The sequence below is a fragment of the Sorex fumeus genome, unplaced genomic scaffold (assembly GCF_029834395.1).
Source record: "Sorex fumeus unplaced genomic scaffold, SorFum_2.1 ptg000037l, whole genome shotgun sequence".
NCBI lineage: Eukaryota > Metazoa > Chordata > Mammalia > Eulipotyphla > Soricidae > Sorex > Sorex fumeus.
The window spans coordinates 57,412,882-57,434,341 of record NW_026606094.1 but is presented as its reverse complement, the minus strand read 5'-3'; the positions used below and the strand labels follow the sequence as shown (position 1 = coordinate 57,434,341).

The 21,460-nt window shown below is 36.6% G+C and overlaps 1 protein-coding gene and 1 non-coding gene across 2 annotated transcripts in view; one reads left to right on the top strand and one right to left on the bottom strand.

Moving 5' to 3' along the window:
- Window positions 1-569: 569 nt before the first annotated feature.
- Window positions 570-780, bottom strand: LOC130027943 (small nucleolar RNA U3). The gene has a single exon (XR_008793130.1). It is a non-coding gene; the product is annotated as a small nucleolar RNA U3 (small nucleolar RNA).
- An 18,513-nt stretch (window positions 781-19,293) lies between these two features.
- MEOX2 (mesenchyme homeobox 2) overlaps window positions 19,294-21,460 on the top strand; it is a 72,320-nt gene continuing 70,153 nt past the window's right edge. Inside the window, exon 1 of the mRNA XM_056118361.1 lies at window positions 19,294-20,019. Coding sequence (XP_055974336.1) covers window positions 19,506-20,019 — 514 coding nt within the window. The 5' untranslated portion in view covers window positions 19,294-19,505. The remainder of the gene's footprint in view (window positions 20,020-21,460) is intronic.

Below are 21,460 nucleotides of genomic sequence, written 5' to 3'. Positions count from 1 at the left end.
GCATGCATCTCCCATCCTGGGAGGATCCTCCCAATACCCTTTATTTGACTCCCTTCTCTATCTGAGCTGCCTTTTCCCCTAGCATGTGTGGCTGGCCTCCAAGCCATGGAGCAAACCTCCTGGTACTTATCTCGGCTATTCTTGGGTCTTAGTCTCCTATTCTGTTACTTTATGTTCCCCAGATGAATGCAATCTTTCTATGTCTGTCCCTCTCTTTCTGATTCATTTCACTTAGCATGATAATTTCCACGTAGTACCACTTTTATGTAAATTTCATGACTTCATCTTTTCTAACAGCTACATAGTACTCCCTTGTGTAGATGTACCAAAGTTTCTTTAGTCATCTGTACATTTCAGATTATTTCTTGATTTGGTTACATGGTAGGCAAAAGGGCTGAAAAAGATCCTGAAAATCCAGAAAAATATCAAACATTCGTATTATAACCATTCATTTCAACCAATTATAAAATTGTTTTTCAGAGTTGGTCACCAAAAATATGCAGATTATGACTGATCAAATTTTGTATTTGTCTTTGTTGCTTTCACCTTTCTTTTTAAAAAATGCAAATTCCACTATGATTACATCCTACTTTTTCATACTCCCTCCCTCTCTGCCCCCAATGTATGCATGGTCATCAATGGCAAAGAACAATACTCAGAGGCACCATCACACCTGGGAAAGATGTTAAATGTTTTCCTAGTGGTTTCTGCTGCTCTGCACATTCAGCAAAATTTCCCTAGCAAACAACTGTAGAAATGATTCCTGAAAAATTAAAATTGTGTGTTGTTTTAATTTTTATTGCTGCTAATCAACAATTAAAAGACCAAGGAGCAGATAGGAAAATAATTATAAAAACCAGTGAGTTTGGTTTCTGAAATAGACAAATTAGCTAAAATCATCGCACAGATTCAAATGCCGAAAATTTAAATATTTCAAAATTTGTCTTGAACTAGGTGAAATTATAAAATATTAATTATAAATAAGGCTGAAGGCTCTTTAATTTTTCATAACAATTTTTCATGGCAGGTTTTGAATTTTAAAAGTTTCCTGTGGCTTAATTTTTTTCCTTTTTTTAAAATACAGGGGGAGTTGGTTTCATGACATTAAAAACTCTTAGTGGAATAATATTCTATTACAAGCAATCTATAATTCTGCTACCTGTATTTCTCAAACTTTCATAGGTTTCATAGGCTGCCCTAACCACCTTCAAAATTTTTAACATATAAATGTTAGTTGGACAAATAACTAGGCAAAACTTCTTCCATTAGAGAAATAAGAAGAATGAGAGTTCAGTATTTCAAGTTAAATTAATGCATGAACGTCCAAGTGGATTTATGAACTGGATATTCCCAAATGGGTTCTATAAAATAAACTGAGAATCTTCATTTAATTTATAAAATTTTAGCCAATATTTATTAAAAATGATAATATTTTTCATCTTACTAATGGTGAACTTTATGATTGTAAAACTTATATTAATAAAACTCAGTGCACAGCATTCTAGGAACCATTCCATTTGTAATACTTTAAGAATCCTGCTGCTGAATGAAATGGTAACTGTTATAACCACAGTTTTCCTGTAGCTCTGGATTATGAATGGTGTATTTTTTTAAGTAGCATTTCCATCACATGGATTGAATTTTAAACTTTTTTTCAATGACCAATAAGACATTATAAAATAGTTATGCTACTGACTTGGTATGTGTTCAATGTCAAGCTACTTTTTTTCCATTGACAGCTTGAGAATATTGTAAAATCATTTAAAAAAAATTAAACTTGTGACTCCGAAAGACTTTTCGTTTTTTGCAGTTGGGCTGCTTTTAATTTTCTCATTCTATTTAGTGAACACCTGCCTGTTTTTGGATATTGAACCAAAAATCTACTAGTTTTTTTTTTTAAACAATATATTTGTTTTGGAGGAACTAAAGAGTACAGCAGGTCAGGTTCATTCCTTGCATGCAGCTAACATGGATTCACTCTCCAGTCCCCATATAGTCCCCACAATTGTGTTTCCCCCTCCCATCAAGTACCTGAGAATCAACTTAACAAAAAGGGTATATGATATAACAACAACAAAAAAAGACGAATCACTATTGAAGGAAATAGAAAACACAAGAAATAAAAACATTGTCTCCTAATGCATTGAAAGGATTAACACCATTAAAGTTAACCATGCTAGCCAAAGCATTATACAGATTCATTATAGTTCCTAGTAAAACTTTTAGTAGCAGGGCTATTGAGATAATAGAGGGGTTAAGGTCAGTGCCTCGCATGTGGCCAACCCTGGCTATTTCTGCACGTGTGTTGTTAGGTGCAGACCTGGAAGACTCTCCTGGGGTAGTCTGAGTGATATTTGACATTACAGATTCTTGGACCCTTATATTTTATATTGCACCACATTCCTGACTGCCTGAAAAATCCCAGATCTCTCTCTCTCTCTCTCTCTCTCTCTCTCTCTCTTTCTCTCTCCAAGTTCTCATGGCATTTTCAAGGATGTTGACCAATTACTGCTCAAATTAATAAGAAGTGATAAATTACCTAAATTGCCAAAACAATCCTGGAAGGGAAAATGAGAGATTTTTCAGCATTTCTCTTTTCTATTTTAAATTATATCCAGAAAGTTATAAGAATCAAAACTGTATTAATATTGGGGAAATGGCAGCCTCTCATACAAATGGAAGTGACTGGAAACCCAAAGCAGACCCTCAGATAAATGGACAATTACTCCTCGACAAAGTAACTACTTTCATAAAATGAAATAAGAAATGCCTTTTCACAAATGATACTGGGAAAACAGGAGAGCCAATAGCAATAAAATTACCCAATCCGTATCTCATACCAAATAAAAAAATTAATTCAAAATGGATTAAAGACTTCAGTAATGAGCCACCATGTTAAATTACTCGGCAGCCCTGCTGTACAAATTTATGACTAAATATCGAAGGAGATGCAAGCCAAGCACTTAAAATTCACAAACACAGTGGTGCCCTTGGGAGGCAGGCCAGTTGAGTATCAGGTTCAGTATCAGGTTCAGTGTCAGACCTGTCAAAAACCTAGCCACCACATCCACACCTCTCTGCAGAGACACCAAACCATGCTTAAATTGAGGCATTCCCATGCTCAGGCTGAAAATTCTTGGAGTGGGGACTAGCAGTCTCTCCAAACTCTCGTAATTTTGAAGTCCAGGCAGCCACACCTACCTCCCACAGTCACTGTCATTTCAACTCATCAGCCCAGGTCATAGGTCCTGAAGTCTCTGCAGGGAATGGTTGAAACTCCTACTAATCTCTCAATATTGAAATTCCATCAGGAACACACCAGATTAGATAAGAAAGTAACATAGAAACCAAGAAAACTCAACAAACATATTAATAACACAGATGTCTCAACTAGCAGCAAACAGCTCGGGAAATTCTTAGACAAGAACTTAACAAACCTGTGTTTAGAAACAATGATTTACACATTAAAATTGATTTTATATTTATTGATTTTAAATAGGAGATTTGTTATCTAATCCATTTCAACTCTGGAACTGTATCAACAGTTGTGGATTTTGTCTACATTAAAATATTTTTAAAGACCCCAATATTAGACTAACTCCATAAAATACAACACAAGAAACATAATAGAACTCTCCATATTGACTCTAGAGGCATCTTCAATGCTATTGTGCTTTTAACCAAGAAAATAGAAGCGAAATTAAACAAATGAGACTATAATGAATTGAGAAACATTTTACTGTGAAATAAACAATGATTAAAATAAAAGGACCCCCTACTGACTGGGAGAAAATACCACACAACAAGCATCTGACAAAAGCATAATATCTAAGCTTTATAAAAGAACTCACAAAATTTAACAATTCCATCAAAAGTTGGGAACAGGAGCTAAACAGAACTTTCTAAAAGAATATATGTGGATGGCCATCAAGTATAAGAAAAAGTGCTTCTCTTCATGTGTCATCTGAGAATGTGAAGCCGAACAACAATGAGATATAGCACTTCACACCAATGGGAATCGTATAAATAAAAAAGAATACAAATACCTAGTGCTATTAGAGATTAGGGAAAAAAGAAAGATTCATTCACTGTAGAGAGGCTGTCCTCTAAAGTCCTTCTTTTGTGGAAAATAATACAGAGATTTCTAAAACAATTAAGAATTCAGCTTCCATATAACCCAGTGTTTCTACTTGGCATGTACCCCTAAGATTTCCAAAACAATAATTAGAAAATATACTTGTTTTGGGTTCAGCAATATCCAGACAAGACAGGGTCTGAGAATATATCAAATTCCTAAGAAGAGAGATGAGTGGATAAATAAATTGTGATGTATATATATACATATATTCTTTCAGGTATAAGAAAAGATGAGTGAATCTTTCAATTTTCTGCTTCATGGATTTAGTTGGAGGTTATCATGCTGAGTGAAGTGAGTGATAAGGAGAGGAGCCCATAGAGAATGACCACTTTCTTATGTGGAGTATACATAGTATAAGATATTAAATATATAAATATCTATAACAGAACCTGGAAGTTGGCCTAGAGGACTGTGTTCCCTAAGGGAGTATAGGGATGGGAGGAAAGGGGACCTAGAGAATATGGTGACAGGACTATGGTGAAGGGACACTAATATCGGTGTTAAGTGTGGCGTTATGACATTATATGTCTAATATACTTCTAACAGTCTGATATACTTCTAACAGTATTTTAAATCACAGTAGCTGAATAAAACTATGGGAAAAATTAAATGATTAAATGCAACTAAATTCTCTGGGCTTTGTCTTTTTCCTGCCTAACAAATGAAACACTCTTTGTGGGCTCAATTTTTGGGGGTTTCCAGATAATTACAAATAGATCTTGGTATGCTCTACTTTAGCGTAAACAGATTCTACTATGCTTGGATTTTTACTTTTAAATGATTCTATCACGTCATAATTATTCAGATAATTCTTATCATCAAATACTGTCACTACAGCTAATAACAGGGTTTTGCTAACCTTTTATTTGTACTAGATTAAAAGGAGGAATTGACAGATGAAGCAATCTTACTGAACTTGCTAAACTCCTGACCTATTTTTGCACCCTATACTTGTCAATCTACGCCCCAGGTCCCTCACATCACCCGGGTCCCTTACACCCACCAACTGCCCCCGGCACCATGTAATCCCATCAACAGCCAAGACCCAGAGATATAAAACCCTGCTCCCGGAAGAGAACAGCACAGAGTCTCCTGCCTCCGCGCCTGGCTGTCCTCACTGGGGCGCCTTGGAGGAGGGTGGGTTGAGTTTCCCTCCCCACCCCGAGAAGAGCCCCAGCAGCTGAAGACCTCTGGTTCCAGCCACAACCATGCTTAAGATCACTCTCCACAATTTTGGACGAGCCTCACACATGAAGGAGCCGGCAGAGGAACCCTGGTGTTAGCGACCTGGGGCATAGATCTCCAAGCCTGCTTGGATTGGGACTGGGGCCTCCTCCACCCAGATCCCCCATCTTCCAGGCATTACACCTACTAACTGCCCCCGGCACATGCAATGCCATCAACAGCCAAGACCCCAAGACTAAAAAACCCTGCTCCTGGAAGTGCGTGGCCACATTTGTGGCCGTGCAACATCTGATTGTCTAGGTCTTACTCTAGAGAAACTGGCAGGCTACCAAAAGTATCCTGCCCACATGGCAGAGTCTGGCAAACTCCCCATGGCGTATTCAATATGCCAAAAACCAGTAACAATCATGAGTCTCATTCTCCTGACCCTGAAAGAGCCTCGAATTGAAATTGAAATTGAAAAGAGCACTTTTTAAAATCTCAGGGCTAGGATGAAGGAGACGTTACTGAGGCCTGCTCAAGGCAATCAACGACCAACAGGATGACAGCAATATGGTGATACTTGTCAATACCTCTCATCTGTGAAGTTGTATACTTTACAATATTTTAAATACGTATATACATTTTGGAATTTATTTTCTCGCATAACTTTGAGGAAATTGTTTTTATTTTGGTCAATTCTCAAAAAAGGTTTTCTGAGTCACTGATTTATCATATATCTTATTTAAGGATTATCATTTGGGGTACAGTGAAGTAGCAAAGATATTAAAAATTAAAGTTTTCTTATAATTTCTAAACGTGAAATTATAATCTATAATTTATATAATCTATTTACATTTGTCTGCATTATAGTTGGTAACTCTCTGCCTAAAAGGAGGTGGTAGAAGGGAGCTTGTGGGTTGCTGGGAGGGAAAAAGAAAACTGGTGGCAGAAACTGTTATACTGCTTTAGAGTTGGGTGTTGCAACATTGTATGACCAATCTCATGAACAATTTTGTAACCCTCACAGAGATTCAGTAATAATAATAATAATAATTTTAAAAATTAAGTATATTACTCGGGCCTAAGAGTAGTTCAGTAATAAAAACATGTGCGTTGCAGGCATGAGGCAATCTGAATTCAGTCCCCAGCACCATCTCACATGTCATCGTGACAAGTGTAATCCCAACAGCATTACCATCTGGGATCCCAGGCACCACAACAAAGTATGCAATCTCCAGGACACCACAACCACATGTGTGCAAACACAGAACTAAATTGTGTGACTCTTAACAAGCAGTACAATTATAACTGCTAATTATTGAATAAAGCAACAGCAGAGGGAAAGGAACAGGAGGGTTGAAAGTAAGCTGTTTCCTTGTACACTATAAATAGTTTGAAAATGTAAAACTGATTAGTTTGTGAGTTTGACAATTTAATGTGCTATTTTAACATTGTTGATAAGCTATACAATATTTACATTGAAACTGTAAGCTTCTGTTTTAGCACTATAATTACTCTGGCTTCTTAGAGAATAGAAGGTATCATGTGATAATGTTTTTATAGACATACTTTAAATATGAGAACACCTATTATTGTTCTCCCCCCAATAAAGATTAAGCAACCATTGAAAAAATATGCCTCTCATCCAATCTTACTTTCATACACAGAAGAATAATCAGTTTCAAATTCACTACAACTCAAACTATTAAAGACTATACTCCAAGACAACATTTTTGTTTATATTCCATAAACTTCCCAAAAAGCAGTGTAAATTTAGTCTTATAACTTGTAACTCCATAACTATTTATTCTGCTCCACAGGCAGACAATTGAATCTTTCACATTTTAATTTGTTTGGTATATTTAGAATTATAGTTAGAATTGGAGAAAATACAGTAAATAGTTTCAGAGTAATGAATAGAGTATTAAATGTTAGTTGCAAGGGTTAGTGACAGGGTTCTTAAGACAAAGTTATAATAAATATTGTCAATACATATGACAAAAGCTGCTAGCCAACCATTTATTAGGAATGATTACAATATGTACATGATATGTGTGTATTTGTCAGCTATATAAATGCTGATGTAAAAAGCTTATTTATAAGCCAAAGAAATAGTGCATAAATTAAGACCCTTGCCTTATATGTGAGCAATTACTCTTCTATCTCCAGCACCACACACATTATTCCCAAGCACCGGGAGGAGTGATACCAGAGCACAGAACCAGGAGTAAGCAATTCATTTACTCCTAGACCACTGGGTGTGGCCCCAAACCAAAAATTAAATAAATAAAGCTAAATGTTTTGGGGAGGGCTGGAGCCCACACTTGGTTGTGTTCAGGGCTTATTCCTGGCAGTCTTGGGGAACTATACATGGTCCTGTGGATGAAACTGGGCTGCATGCAAGGCAAACACTCTATCTACTGGATCATCTGTCCTGCCCAGAATGCAGAAATTTTTCTACTTCCTATTTTACTTTACAGAAACAATATCATTGTCTTGACTACAAGTGACAAACACTCATTATATTTGAAGCATCTCATGAAATAAATATCTACTAATCTTACCAACCTAAAGTAATATAAATTAATATGTCATTCTGAGTAAATCTTTTAATGCCACAAAAATATATCCTAAAAAAAAAATTGTATAATGTGCTTGTATTTTGGATCATCATCTGGATTTGTTTGTAGCTTGCTTTTATTCTTGGTATTATAATTGATTTTTAATATTCTTATTTATTAATTTAGAACATGGTTTCTAAGTTTTACTAAGTTTTACTGTATTTATCATATTGAGTTAGAATGTTTAATCAAATTTTGTTAGTATATTTTCGGTATAAAGAATATCATCTCATAGTAATTATATATTCTTAAAAAAATGTAATATATCTTGTTTTCAGGTCAATATATCATTTAATATATCATTGGTTTTCAGTTTATATTCCCAGATCCCCCCCTTTCTTTTTTCTTTTAATTACTACAAAGAAATCTGGTGGGTGAGAAGCACTGAGTGCTACTAAATCCCATTTACCTGCATCCACTCCAACTTCTCTGCTTATTACTGTGCTTTACAGAGTTATAGTCTAAGAATTTCCTTTAGAGAAAAAAAAGGCTTTTTTGATAATTTTACAAATTCTTGTTCTTAAGGGTTTTCATCTTTATTGCTCGATTTGCTCGAGTGGGCCCAGTAACGTCTCCATTGGAGACTTTGTTGTTACTGTGTTTGGCATATCAAATACGTCACGGGGAGCTTGCCAGTCTCTGCCGTGTGGGCGAGATACTCCTCATTATATAAAATTTTATTTTATAATTAGGTTTATTTGACCAAACCCTATGGTGCCTAGGGCTTACTACTGACTCTGTGTTCAGGGATCACTCCTGGTGGATTGGAGGACCATGTGGAGAAGCAAGGGATGTAAGTAAGATAGCTAAGTACAAGACAAGAACCCTACCCACTGCCTACTATGCAATTGCTCTGGTATCTCAGATTTTATTTTAATTTACTATAAATCGTTCTAGAATCAGAATGAAATTTAATAAGGTAAAATTATAATCAGTATAAGATGTAAAGTCTATATATAACTAACATAGCTACTCATAACTAACATAGCTACTCATATAGATGGCATATTAATGTCTAGACAGAGTATCACAGTTACTTTTCAATATATGAATCAATATATGAATCATTATATAAATTATGTATGTTATGTAGATAGATATTAAGTAAAATATTTTATTTTTCACCAAGGAAAATTTGTTTTACTGTTAGTATGTCTAATTGTTTGAGATTGGGTATGCACATATACCAGCAGGATCGAAGGCAGGATTAACCCAGTTATTAATCTCTTTCTAAATAGTTGTTGTAAAAATATTCATGACCTATGACCTTAAACAATATTTCCCAAAGTGGGTTATACAGCCCCGGTAAAGAGTCCTGGGCTGATCCAGGGAGGCAGTAATAGCTTTGGATGAAGTTGCAGGGCTCTGAATGATTTTTTTCTAAAAAGGGGGACTTTTGCCAAATCTCTAATTTAAAGGTTAGATCCAATGAAACATAAAATAAAAGATTCCAAAAGTAACTGCAAAAATCATTTCAATCATTTCAAAGTGCTACAGTTATATAATATCACAAAGCTTCCTAATTCTAATTTAATAGTTCCTATAGTCATAATGAAGTTTTATCACTTATACAATTTATAATCATATTTTACCAGTATAGAAGTTGAGTGAAGTAAGTGCAAATGTTGATTAAACTTAAGATAATGCTCTAATTAATCTCTCCATTCATTAGTACATAATTTGCTCATTTGACACTTTTTTTATAGAATCTTGTCCTGTGACAAGATATCTCTAGATATTGTTAGTTGGGGAACAAACGGAGTGAATGGCAACATATATGTAAAAGGACTCACAATTTCTTATATTTTAGGTAGAATAAGATCCATAGGGTTATAATGAAATGGCAGTTATTTATCTTTTAGATAGACTTATCAGATTTTGGTTGGCTTACTTCTTCATATCACTTGCTGACATGAAATAATGAAAATAAATATCTTTATTTAGAAATAAAAACAATCTAGATATGACAAAATGCTAATTAGACTAGCCTTGTTTTAAAGTGGTGGTAACCAAAAATCACGACACAACTCAAGATGTCATTTTCTGAGTCCATAATATGAGCTAGTATAGTTTTGACAGTATTAATCGAAAAGAAAATATAATATTTGACAGGAAGTGAATTTAAATTACACACAAACTAGTGAAACCACATAATTGCAGGAAAACTTCCCAAAAGCAAGGAAAACATTTCCAAAGAATCTGAACCACTGTCATTATATGTGGATAGAACTATTGTTCTAATCCCAGTGGAAAATAGGGATTAACCTCTGCTCTAAAGCACCATTTTTCAACTGAGCTCTTTAGCGATACCCAAGGATGTTCCAGCGGAGCCACGGGTTAAAATTGTCTTAATGGAGCACCAGACCAGGGCAAAAAACTGGGAGAGCACAGGAAGGAAATATAGGAAGGACAGAAGTTCAGAAAGAGGCCATAGAAAAAAGTTTGAGAAACACTACACAAAAACACCACAAGAATAAATGAATTAATGAATTATATTAATAATAATAAACAAAACCGAAGCCGGGTTAAGCATCCCATCACATCTTATCAGCTCAATATTCTTTGTTGCTCTATTGAAATCACGCTCTCCTGATGTGATAAAGTAGCAACATGGGTACTAAAACCTGTTGAAATACACTTGTACATATGCTCAGTGGAGTTTATTTATTGTTTACTTTTTTCTAGAACCTGTGAACTTAGGACAGTAGAGAGACTCAATATTAATGGTCAGAATTAGACCCAACAGGAGCAAATTTGTAATCTTCCCAATTCTTGTCTGGCAGAAATTGTTACTATTTAACCAATCAGTCAGGTGCACTACAATATTTTTCAGTTTCCTTATGAATCTATCATAACATTGCTCTGTACAAAAATGTGAAGAATAAAAAACTTCAATGAATTACTGTGTATCACCTCAACATCAAATAGTGTAAGACAATGTATAAATTTTGGCACTTACCTAATGAACTGCAGTGGTATTTTGAAAAAAGAACTGAATTGACTTACATGAGCAGTTGCTGCTAGGGAAGCCAAGCATTTTGCACCAGGAGTTTCAAGTATAAGACTCAACTTTTGCTAAAGCAGTAAAATGTAGAGGTTAACACATTGTGACACCGTTGTCTGGTCCATCATAAGTAATATACCTTGCTCCTCTTTCTTAGCAAAAGCTATTGCTAAATGAAGTCTTTCAAGTATTTCAACAGTTAATTAAAGATGATGTTTTTGAGGCAGAGAAGAGTAACTATGTCTTCAAATGGGATACTTTGCCTCTCCAGGAATTTCCTGTGTTTCATTGAGATCTTCTTCTGGAAATTTCCAGGTGTGGTATCACATTGTGAAGCTCCAAATCATGAGGTCAAAAGGATCGACTTACAGAGAGATTTCAGGTGCTACATCATTTTGACAGATACATATGTAATTTGGTACCTATTTGTGATGGAGAGGGAATAAAAGGGATAAAGGATTAAATGACATCCTCTAGATCAGCTTTAAGTGGAATACAATGCTATTCACATGTATTTTAAATATTCTAATTGTTAAAATATTAAAAGCAAAAAATAATTTAAACAATATTTTATTTAACCTTGCATATACAATTATTTTATGTGTTTGATATAAAAGCTTATTATGATTTAAAATGTGCTTTATAAATTAGTCTTAAACACATTTTAGAATGAATTAATTGCATCTTAAATGATTAATAACCAATAAGGCTCCACTCATAAAATAATGCATCTGTAAATGTAACTAAAAAGTTATTTCATATTAGATGAACTTACATTAGGTGTTATGTTAGTCAAAACTAGTTTATTCATCCTAGTATTCTTTTGAGTCAACAAAAACAGTTAGAAAGTGGCAAAGCCTAGATTCACCTAACCCCCTGCTTCCCTACCACCTACCACCTCCCCCCCCCCAACCTCCTCTCTTTCTGCTCTGGAGATGGAGCAATGCTCTAGGGGTCCTCTGCAAAGAGATTTGGAGGATTGGGATTAGGATGGAGGATCAGGTCCTCAAGTAAAGTGATTCTGTGGGTAATGAAGAAAAAAGTGATGTCTATTAAAGAGAAATGCTTCGGAATTCTCTATTTCATATAGGCTTAAATGAAAGAGGAGCTTGTATACAGTCAATTTCTCAGATTTAAGAGACTGGGTTGGCAATGATATAATCTAGAGATATATGAAGAAACATATGAAGAAATATATGAGGCTTGTTCTTTGTATTTTAAGCTTGCTCAATGGATTTTAAGCTTGTTCATATGTACTCATAGAAATATATGAAGTTTATTAGTCTAAAGTATAGATTTAGCAGTTTTATGATCCCTGGACTGTCAGGACAGTCCAAGAACCCAGTTCTTTGTTTCAGTCATGGCAATAATATATTTGATCACAAATGCTACTTGATAGTTATTTCACACTTGCTGCTTATTTAAGACAAATAATGGTTTATATAAAAGAATTACACATGAATTTGAATGTTATTAAAATAAATAATTCAGATACTTCAGATTTACAGTGCATAACATTTTCAGGTTTCCCTGTGCTGCTTCTTATCTCTTCATCCCCTTCATTTCTTTTTATCACACATGGAATATGGAGTTTGGGGGCTGGGGGTTTGCAGAATTTTATAATTGTGTGTTTATCTTACGACCTGGGAGAACAATTTCAAAAAATACCACCTGGGCCTCAGTCATCTGCTTTAGCAGGACCTATCAGATGATGTATGGGACATACTTTGGAAAATCTGATCTTAAAATCCAAGGAATTTAGGATTTTACTCTGATCATATCACATTATTAACTAAATAGCAAAGGACGCAAGAGATGATTAAAAACAAAAATGGCAGGAATTGACAGCTACTCTGGGCCTAGAGATAGTAAAATGGAAAAGGATGTAACAATTACCCAGGAAGGGAATAATTGTAGTTTTCTTTTTAAAGTCTACATATTTGCTGTATCAAGAAAATATTACTTGTTTGCCAAAAAGAGAATTTACCATATTTGATAACACATTAATTCATTTAACTTGACAGTGAGTGCATCTTCATAGAAACATTAACCTAATTGTAAGCAATACACTTAATCATCTTTAATGAAATGTAACAAATCATAATAGATACATACTCTAGAATAAAGAATAGTAAGGTTTTCTATTACTCTCTTACCGTGCCTCCCCAAGATCATCTTTACTTTACTATATTTTATCATAAAGTGTCTTAAGATTATTCTTTTGTCAGTCAATGCCCATGAATTTTTTATGCTGTAAAGACCTACTCAATGGAAATATAGAATTGGATCAAGAATGGTTCCTGCAATATTGAGTTTATAAGGCAAGGTTCATGAAAACAAACATGCCGGGGGGGGGGGGGGGAATCTCTGTAGCGACTCTACAGGTTGAAGAGGTTTCATACAGAACTTAAACACTTATTAGTACTGGAAAGTTTTACTTTGCCAGTAGATTTTCATGTTTGTAAAGATGATGATGTAAGGAACTGACTTATTCTGAGTATTAGGCAAATAACTCATGTTTCATATGAATTTTGAGTTCTGGTTCCTGTTGATTCTACTAAAATTCCTGTCCTCTAGCCAGTAGTTGGTCCAGTATATTTGTCCTCAGTCACTGAAATCTGTTAAAAAACAGTATATTCTTTTTTCATATACTATTACCCTGACTAAGCAGAAATATTCCTCTAAAAATAAACATATTTTAGAAAAAACAATTGACTATAATGAGATTCAGGTTACAGACTTGTAACACAAGAAAACAATGGTTATTCACAGCCTCAAACATTAGAGAAAGTCTGGGCATCAAGTGCATCCTTGCCTAAGTTTTATGTGATTCACATGTGATTATTTTAAATTGTTACTCAGAAGAGTATTTTGTTATTTATTTTTTAAACATATATATACCATATATTTTAGATAAAGACCTAATTACTAACTTAAAAAATTCTATTAAAACTTAGAAGCACTTGAGATCTTTTAATTATTATTTTATATATATGTGATTTGTCAAGTACATTTTATATTATTAAAGATAAAAGTATTTTCTATGTAATAATCTGTCTTATTTCATTTCTCAATGTTCATTTACTAAACACCTGGTTTTTGCTCTTATTTGGACATACTCTTTTCTGTCTAATTTCTTAGGTTGGCCAAGACATAAATAGCTAGTTGTCATTTAATGATTTCATTCCTGTTTGTATTTATTTTCAAGTGGCCATTGTATTCTACTAAACATAAAAAATAGAAAGTTTTTTAATACAAATATGAGCTGAATCAAGATACAAGTATTAAAATCTTACAAAGAATTTGTTTCATGGGAGGTCATGTACTTGGCTTCAACTTTTTGTTTGTTTGATACACGTATAGGCAACACTTTTCACTTTATTCCTGTAAACAAAAATGATGACATCAAAGTCAGTGGGTATTTCTTTGCTGAATTTGAATATTAATTAGATATTAATTAATTAATATTAATATTATTTAGAGCCAAACCAAAAAAGTTAAAATATAGTCAGTTTTAGTGATTCAATTTATCAACCCAGGTTCACAATGAACTGCTTTAAAAGTAAAACATGCTATAAAATTGATGAACCATGAAAAATTTAAAAATACATAAATAACCTACTATAATGTCAAAACTATACTAGTACTGTTATATTCAAGTTTAAAAAAACAGAAGACCAAGTCTTTACATATAATTATTGTATTTAAAATTTCAATAGACTTTTGATCTCCAAGATCTATTAACTCATTTTAGGTTCAATTCACTCATAATACTGCTTTCTGTGACACTGAAAAATTAAGTCATTTATTTCCATTAAGTTGAGAATGAAAATCTGATAATTGTGAAATTGGTGGCATAGAATAAAACATAACTTAAGATATGCCTATACAAATTATAGTAAGAGATGTAAAGGAGACTATTTCTGACTATAAAAATTCATGATAAATATATTTATCAATAAAATTAACATAGAATGTAAGTGAAAATAAAAGCAAAAAATTATGATAATTATTTTCTACACGCATCTTAGTAAGATATAAACTGTCTTTGGTTAAAATGTAGACAAAACTAATTCTGCTAGAAATTTTTGAAATTTGAGTCGTAATAAAGATCTTCCTAATTTTAACACTCCCACGGACACAAAAATACTTATTTACATTATATATAATTATGCACTAGCAATGTTTAAAATTTTATAAAATAAAGCAATTAAAATGATAAAACAATATATCATGAATTTATAATGCAGGTTCACAAATTCCATTTTATCAGTACTAATATAAATTTGTGCTAGTATTACAAAGATAATTTGCTATATGATGCTTGAATAGAAGAAAACATCAATTTATTAATGAAATCATAAGTCTAAATTTAGGAGAGATAGAATTGAGAAAAGCCATACTTTGGTTATTATTTAATGCTTATTACTGGAGAATGGCAATTTTTAATTTTTTTAATTATAAAATATATTGTTAGAGTATTAGCATTGGACATTCAGCATCTTTCAATATTTTAAAATTTATTTCAGAAGTCCCAACTTAAAGGAGCAATTGTCCTGCTTTTGAAGAAAAATGAATTACATTTTTATCTTAAACAAAATTTCAAGAGAAAACAAGTTTCTATTTAATTTTTCACTCTTAATTTCATACAGGTTGACTTTATGTTCCAAGGCAGATTTAACTTGAGAGCAAAATAATAAGAAAAAATATTTATTTAATTAATGATTAAATTTTTTACAAATATTTTATTATCCTTGCAATTTATACTTGATCATAAACATATAAATCACTTTTAGTTGTTCTTATAATTCTAACAAACTACTTGTATTACTTAATATAAGTTCTAGTTCCTTTAAAATAATGTAGTACTAAGTTATAAAACCTGCCCACAATATTATATATTTCATTTAAACAGAAGGACTAATATGTGCATTAAAAACAAGTTTAAAGAACCTAGCACATGTTTAAAATCACTTCATTTATGCTTATACAGAAGAAACAGCTTGCTTTTTTCCATACATCTAATCCCTATTATGTGTTTCTCAGCATCAAAATTTGACATGAAGTATTAGAACTAATGTAATATTTTTGAGAAAATTCAATTATATTGTTCTTATAAATTCCGTATATAGTATTAAATGAATGCAATAGAGATTTTATAATAAATTTTACAATTTCTCATAATCTTATTTGCCATGGAAGATAAAGACATCTTTCAACATTGAATTTTTTAGAGATGGATATACTGAACTAGCTAATATAGAAAACACAAGGAGTTTTTCCATTAGTATTTCATAAAAAAAAAAGTATGGCCTAGAAAATAAGTCAATACTGTAAGAAGCAAAAAAGTTGAAAAACTTTCATGGAATCATGAACTTGGAAATTTATAATGGAGAAATTTTACTTCATGCTATGCTTAGCACTTGTTTCCCCCCAAACATTTTTCTTATATTATTCTTTAGACTTTATAGTTTTTACTTATGTTTTGTGATTTAATAAACACACGCAGAGAGACACACAGAGGCACACCTTTCTAAACAGCTTTGTTTTAAAGGTCTGTCTTTGAAAGAAAGGCTTCCCTTTGAAACCTCTTTTTCTCTCCTCCCTCCCCCCCCCCCCCCCCCCCCCCCCGCCCCTCCATCCCCTCCCAAGACTTCCTTGTATCACCATTCAGAAGTTGACTGAAGCAGGTTGAAGAGAAATTTCATTACATAGTTATATCTAAGGTAAGGTAAAGTGGTGAGTGAGAAGAAACCAGCAGTCTCCAAGGTATGTTCAAGTGTAAGTGGCAGCTCCTAGAGCTCAAAAGTGTGCCATTTACTAGTTGCTAGTTACCTGCAACGCACTGCTTAAATCCGAATCCTTCTATTTCTCAGTTCTCAGTTTCACTGAACCACTAAAATGCAAACCAAAAGAAGCTTCATGATTTTTTTTTAATGGATGTCCACAGATCGAGTATATCTTCCGTTAGTTTTATCTGGCATTTTCCACAATACTTTTAGTAGATAGTATTATATTACTAAATATTTCTGGTTACTGTTTAGTGAAGTGGTTGCCTAAAATTCTCTTTGGATAAAGCCTTTTAATACTTTCAGCGAGACTCCTTCGACAAACTACCCGAGTTTTGAAAGTTTAGTATTACTCTTTGTACTTCAACTTTTAATATCAGAGCACATATTGAAACCATAAACACAATGAAATTTCGAAAAAAAATTCCGACAATATTAGAAGAATTTTTTATCCTTTTTTTTTTCCTTTTTCATCCTTAAAGGGCCAAGGGCGTGGGGAGTGGCAGTAAGAAATATTCTTAAGATCTAAGTCCTGGACGCCGTCCTGCCAGGACTTAATACTCTTGGAAACGTGCAACCTGAAGAACCCCCCCTTTTCGAAGTCTAAAAACACATTGAGACCCCAAATACTCACAAAGAAAGTCTTACCGTCAAATGCCTGTAAGCAGGTTCCAGCTCAGACCCAGACTGAAAAGCTGAGCAGCTGGTGAACAAAAGTTTTAACTTCTTTAAAACGAAGTCTGCAAAACTAATTTCCCTTAAAATAGGGCTCAATTTCCGTTAAAGAAGGCAGCACTAACAAATCTTAGATTTGCTGATCACCACCCCCCCCCCCACTGCCCCACCTCTTAGCATTGGAAAACAATACTATCTTTCACATGGATGTTAAGATTTATTGGAAAATTAACTATTCTGGCTTATGACTTGAGGAAAAGGGAGAGAGATAGTAAGGTGTCTGTGTGGAGGTGGGGTGGGGGGGTGGTGGCCAAGGAAAAATGTTTTGCCTTGGGATCACTTCTCAAAGATTAATCAATATTTTTTTCTTAATTCAAACCAGATGGTTAGCCCAGTTTGCTGCTCATTAATCCCATTAACAACTTCAAAGATCTAGCCCCCACCCTCTGGACACCCGAGACAATGAAAATAATGGGGTGACGTTGCTGGTGGCTCATGCAAGTTCCCTCCTCTGATAGGTGAGCACGGATTCACTCGTGAAAAATCCAAGTTTCTCTGCGTCCAGACTGAGCTCCTTCACTTCTGCAGCTCAGGACGCTTATTTCGCTTCCCCTGTGCAAAAGTGTCTGCCCTCAGCAGACAGTATCACCCCTCCAACAAGTGGCTGTAATCAAAGGCCGACTGTCGGTGGCACTGATAAACTAGTGGCGCGTTTTCGCATCTCATTTTCTCTGATGTACCTGGGAGAGCCAGAACACCCAAATTCAGTGAAGTTTGAGGGATATTAGTGTTTAATGTAAATGATGTCCTGGAGCGAGGAGGCCGTGCGATTATTTGATTTTTGAGCGGAAGAGAGGATGGATTTTTTTCTGTAGCTACGTGAGAACCGAGCTGGCTGGGGTGGGGGAGGGGGGCGGGGGGGGAGGGGGTAGGTTGGCAAGGTGCGTGCATTTTACACATCTTACTGACCAGAAGGAAATCGCTAGGGACTGCTGTTGAAGTTCTAGGTGGATTTATAGCAAAGGCATTGACTGGGGCCACAAAAACCAAGGGGAGATGGAGCACTTCTGAGGAAAGCTTGGGGAAGGTCAAGCCCACCTAGCATCACAGGTGAGGCTCCAAGGACCCGAATTGCAGTAACTGTCACCTCTTGTTTTTTCTTCCCCTCTGCCCTCCGGGGTCTCTCTGCTTTCCGCGCCGAGAATGACCCCTTCCAGCCAGCCCTGCAGGTCCCAGTAACAACCTCAGCCAGGGAGTAAGAACTTATTCACAACCCACCCACAGACACCAGCTGCAAGACGTTAAGACGCGCGCTGCGCTCAGGCTACTATGAGATGTGAAGTTTGGAAGCTTCTAGCGCGTTTCCAGCCCGCTCTGGTCTTTTTTCCTTTCTCCTACTGCTTCTTTCATGCTCTTCAAAAACTAGGCGCACCCTAACTTCCCAGGGTAACCGCTCTCCTTCCCCGAGAGCCGAGAGTCGGCGGGATACTGTGTGAGAGCTTGGGGCTGGCGCGCGCTGCAGTGCGCTGGATTTCCCCTGTCCCAGCCCACCCCACCCCTCTACGCCCCGGGACGGGAGGGGAGAGCTGATGGTCTCTGGGGAGCTGTTAGCTGTAGGGTGCAACTTGCAGTCCGGGCGGCTGGCAGGAACGGCGGGCGTGGGCGCGCCGTGTGAGTCCAGCCAGGGCAAGGAAGTGGAACTGGGAGCGCGTGGCGCGGACTGAGCGGGAGTTTTGGAGGCAGTTTGCATGTGGTCAGCGCCGGGCTCCTAAGCCAGCCCCCAGCTCACATTACACTCTATTTATAACCTCTCAGAGCCGTTTCCCCCTGAAAGCAGTTCTCTGGGACCACCTTCTTTTGGCTTCCACCTCTCCTACTCTTGACATCTGAGTAGTTTGGAGGGAAGCTCCTTCGGGTCCCCGGTGTTAGACGTAAAGGAGATTGGCCGCTAGTGCTTAGCACCGAAATTCTCCGAGCTCGCCGAGACACGAGCGGTTTGTGGCGTTGGGAGGGGGAAAAAAGTCGCACGGTATCCAGTGAAAAGTGACAGAGGGTGGTGGCGTTTGGAGCCGTCGGCAAGTCTGCTGCCTGGAACCCGAGACTTGCATGCAATGGAACACCCGCTCTTTGGCTGCCTGCGCAGCCCTCACGCCACCGCGCAAGGCTTGCACCCATTCTCCCAGTCCTCCCTCGCCCTCCATGGAAGATCCGATCATATGTCCTACCCCGAGCTCTCCACTTCTTCCTCGTCTTGCATAATCGCAGGATACCCCAACGAGGAGGGCATGTTTGCCAGCCAGCATCACAGGGGGCACCACCACCACCACCATCACCACCATCACCACCACCAGCAGCAGCAGCACCAAGCGCTGCAGACCAACTGGCACCTCCCGCAGATGTCCTCCCCCCCGAGCGCAGCTCGCCACAGCCTCTGCCTGCAGCCGGACTCGGGAGGGCCCCCGGAACTGGGGAGCAGCCCGCCGGTCCTGTGTTCCAATTCTTCCAGCTTGGGTTCCAGTACCCCCTCCGGGGCTACGTGCGCGCCAGGGGACTACGGCCGCCAGGCGCTGTCACCCGCCGAGGCGGAGAAGAGAAGTGGCGGCAAGAGGAAAAGCGACAGCTCGGGTAAGGCTGCGGTGGGCACCCGGTGGGTGGGGGGAGAGGAATTGGGGACCGAATGATGACGGGATGCTGTTCTGGCACTCGAGAGAGGCGGTAGGGAAGGTGGGAAATGTCTTGGACTGTCCGGCTACCCTGCGCCAAATTCCTCGACCCCGCTTTGGATCTGTTATTTTTTTTTCTCCCCGGGGGCACGTGTTTCTCCAAGGGCAGCTCTTGCAGCCAGCGCGCTAAACTCTCCAAAGTGTAAACTAGTTTAGCAGGAGTCGAGAAAAAAGGACAAGTGACAGTATGCTTGAAATCGATTGGGAAGCGTGACCTTCCATCTGAACGCTGGGGAGGGGAACGCGCCCTGGGTTGCGGTGTCCACCTCGTTCTGCGTGCGTTGTGCTGGGGGTACCACCCTTTGGCTTTTCCTTTGCAAGTCCCTACTCCGAAAGATTTGATTCTCCCCATGATTAACTGGATTTCCTAATTGTTGCACAACGTTTGGAACTCGCAACGCCACTTGGCTGGGCGTCTAAGGAAATTTTTTTTTTATTTCAAGAAGAAATTATGGTTTCAGAGTTATTTAAATAGCATCCTAATCCAAATGGTAAAAAAAAAAAGAATTATTTTCTCTGAGGAAGAAGATATATACTCTAGGCATGCAGCAGATCCTAAGAAATATGTCAAAGAAACAAAAAATAGGTAGTCGATCTTGAAGAAAGACGGTTCTTAGTAGAAGGTGCTAATCTTATGAGAAAAGTTGAGTTCCAAAAAGTGTAAAGTAAAATCATACGCCAAGCTAGTATTACAGAAGACAAGTATTGAGCTACAAAAAGTGAGGCAAATGGTGCTGCTTAAGGTTGGCTTATTAGAGCGCTCCCCAGAGGGACTGATCAATTGGGAATCAATTGAGTAACCTGGGAAAAGTGGAATCTTATTAAAAGGGATGCTTGAAAGCAAAGCCTAGGAACTAAATAGTAGCATCCCAGAGGAACCATAGCTTTCCCGGCAAACTTTTATCAATTTTTATTAAATTGTTGGAAAATGATTTGCAATGAATGGGGATTGTCACTAGTTTCCTGTAGCCATTGTACAATCTCCGTTTCTTCTTTTTCGAAGGTCTCGTTTCCGTTTTTCCCTTTGTGAAATTGATTTAATAGTCCTAGAAGGTATTCCATATACTACTTAAAAGGACTGAAAAAATGTTCATCACTTGTAATGCTTTAGGTCGGATCCCACATAATTGATTGAGCGTATATTTTGAGTTACTTTGCATCAAAGATGTCAACTGTTCATCACCAACAGTATAGGATGGCATCTTTTGTAACAAATTGAAAGTTCAACTTACTTTCCATGATCAAGGGTGGATTTTTAATATGTCATCACAAATTACTTTGTATGTAAGAAAGTCATGATCAGATCTCATTTTGAAATAGGGTCTACTTACCATAAGTGAAAT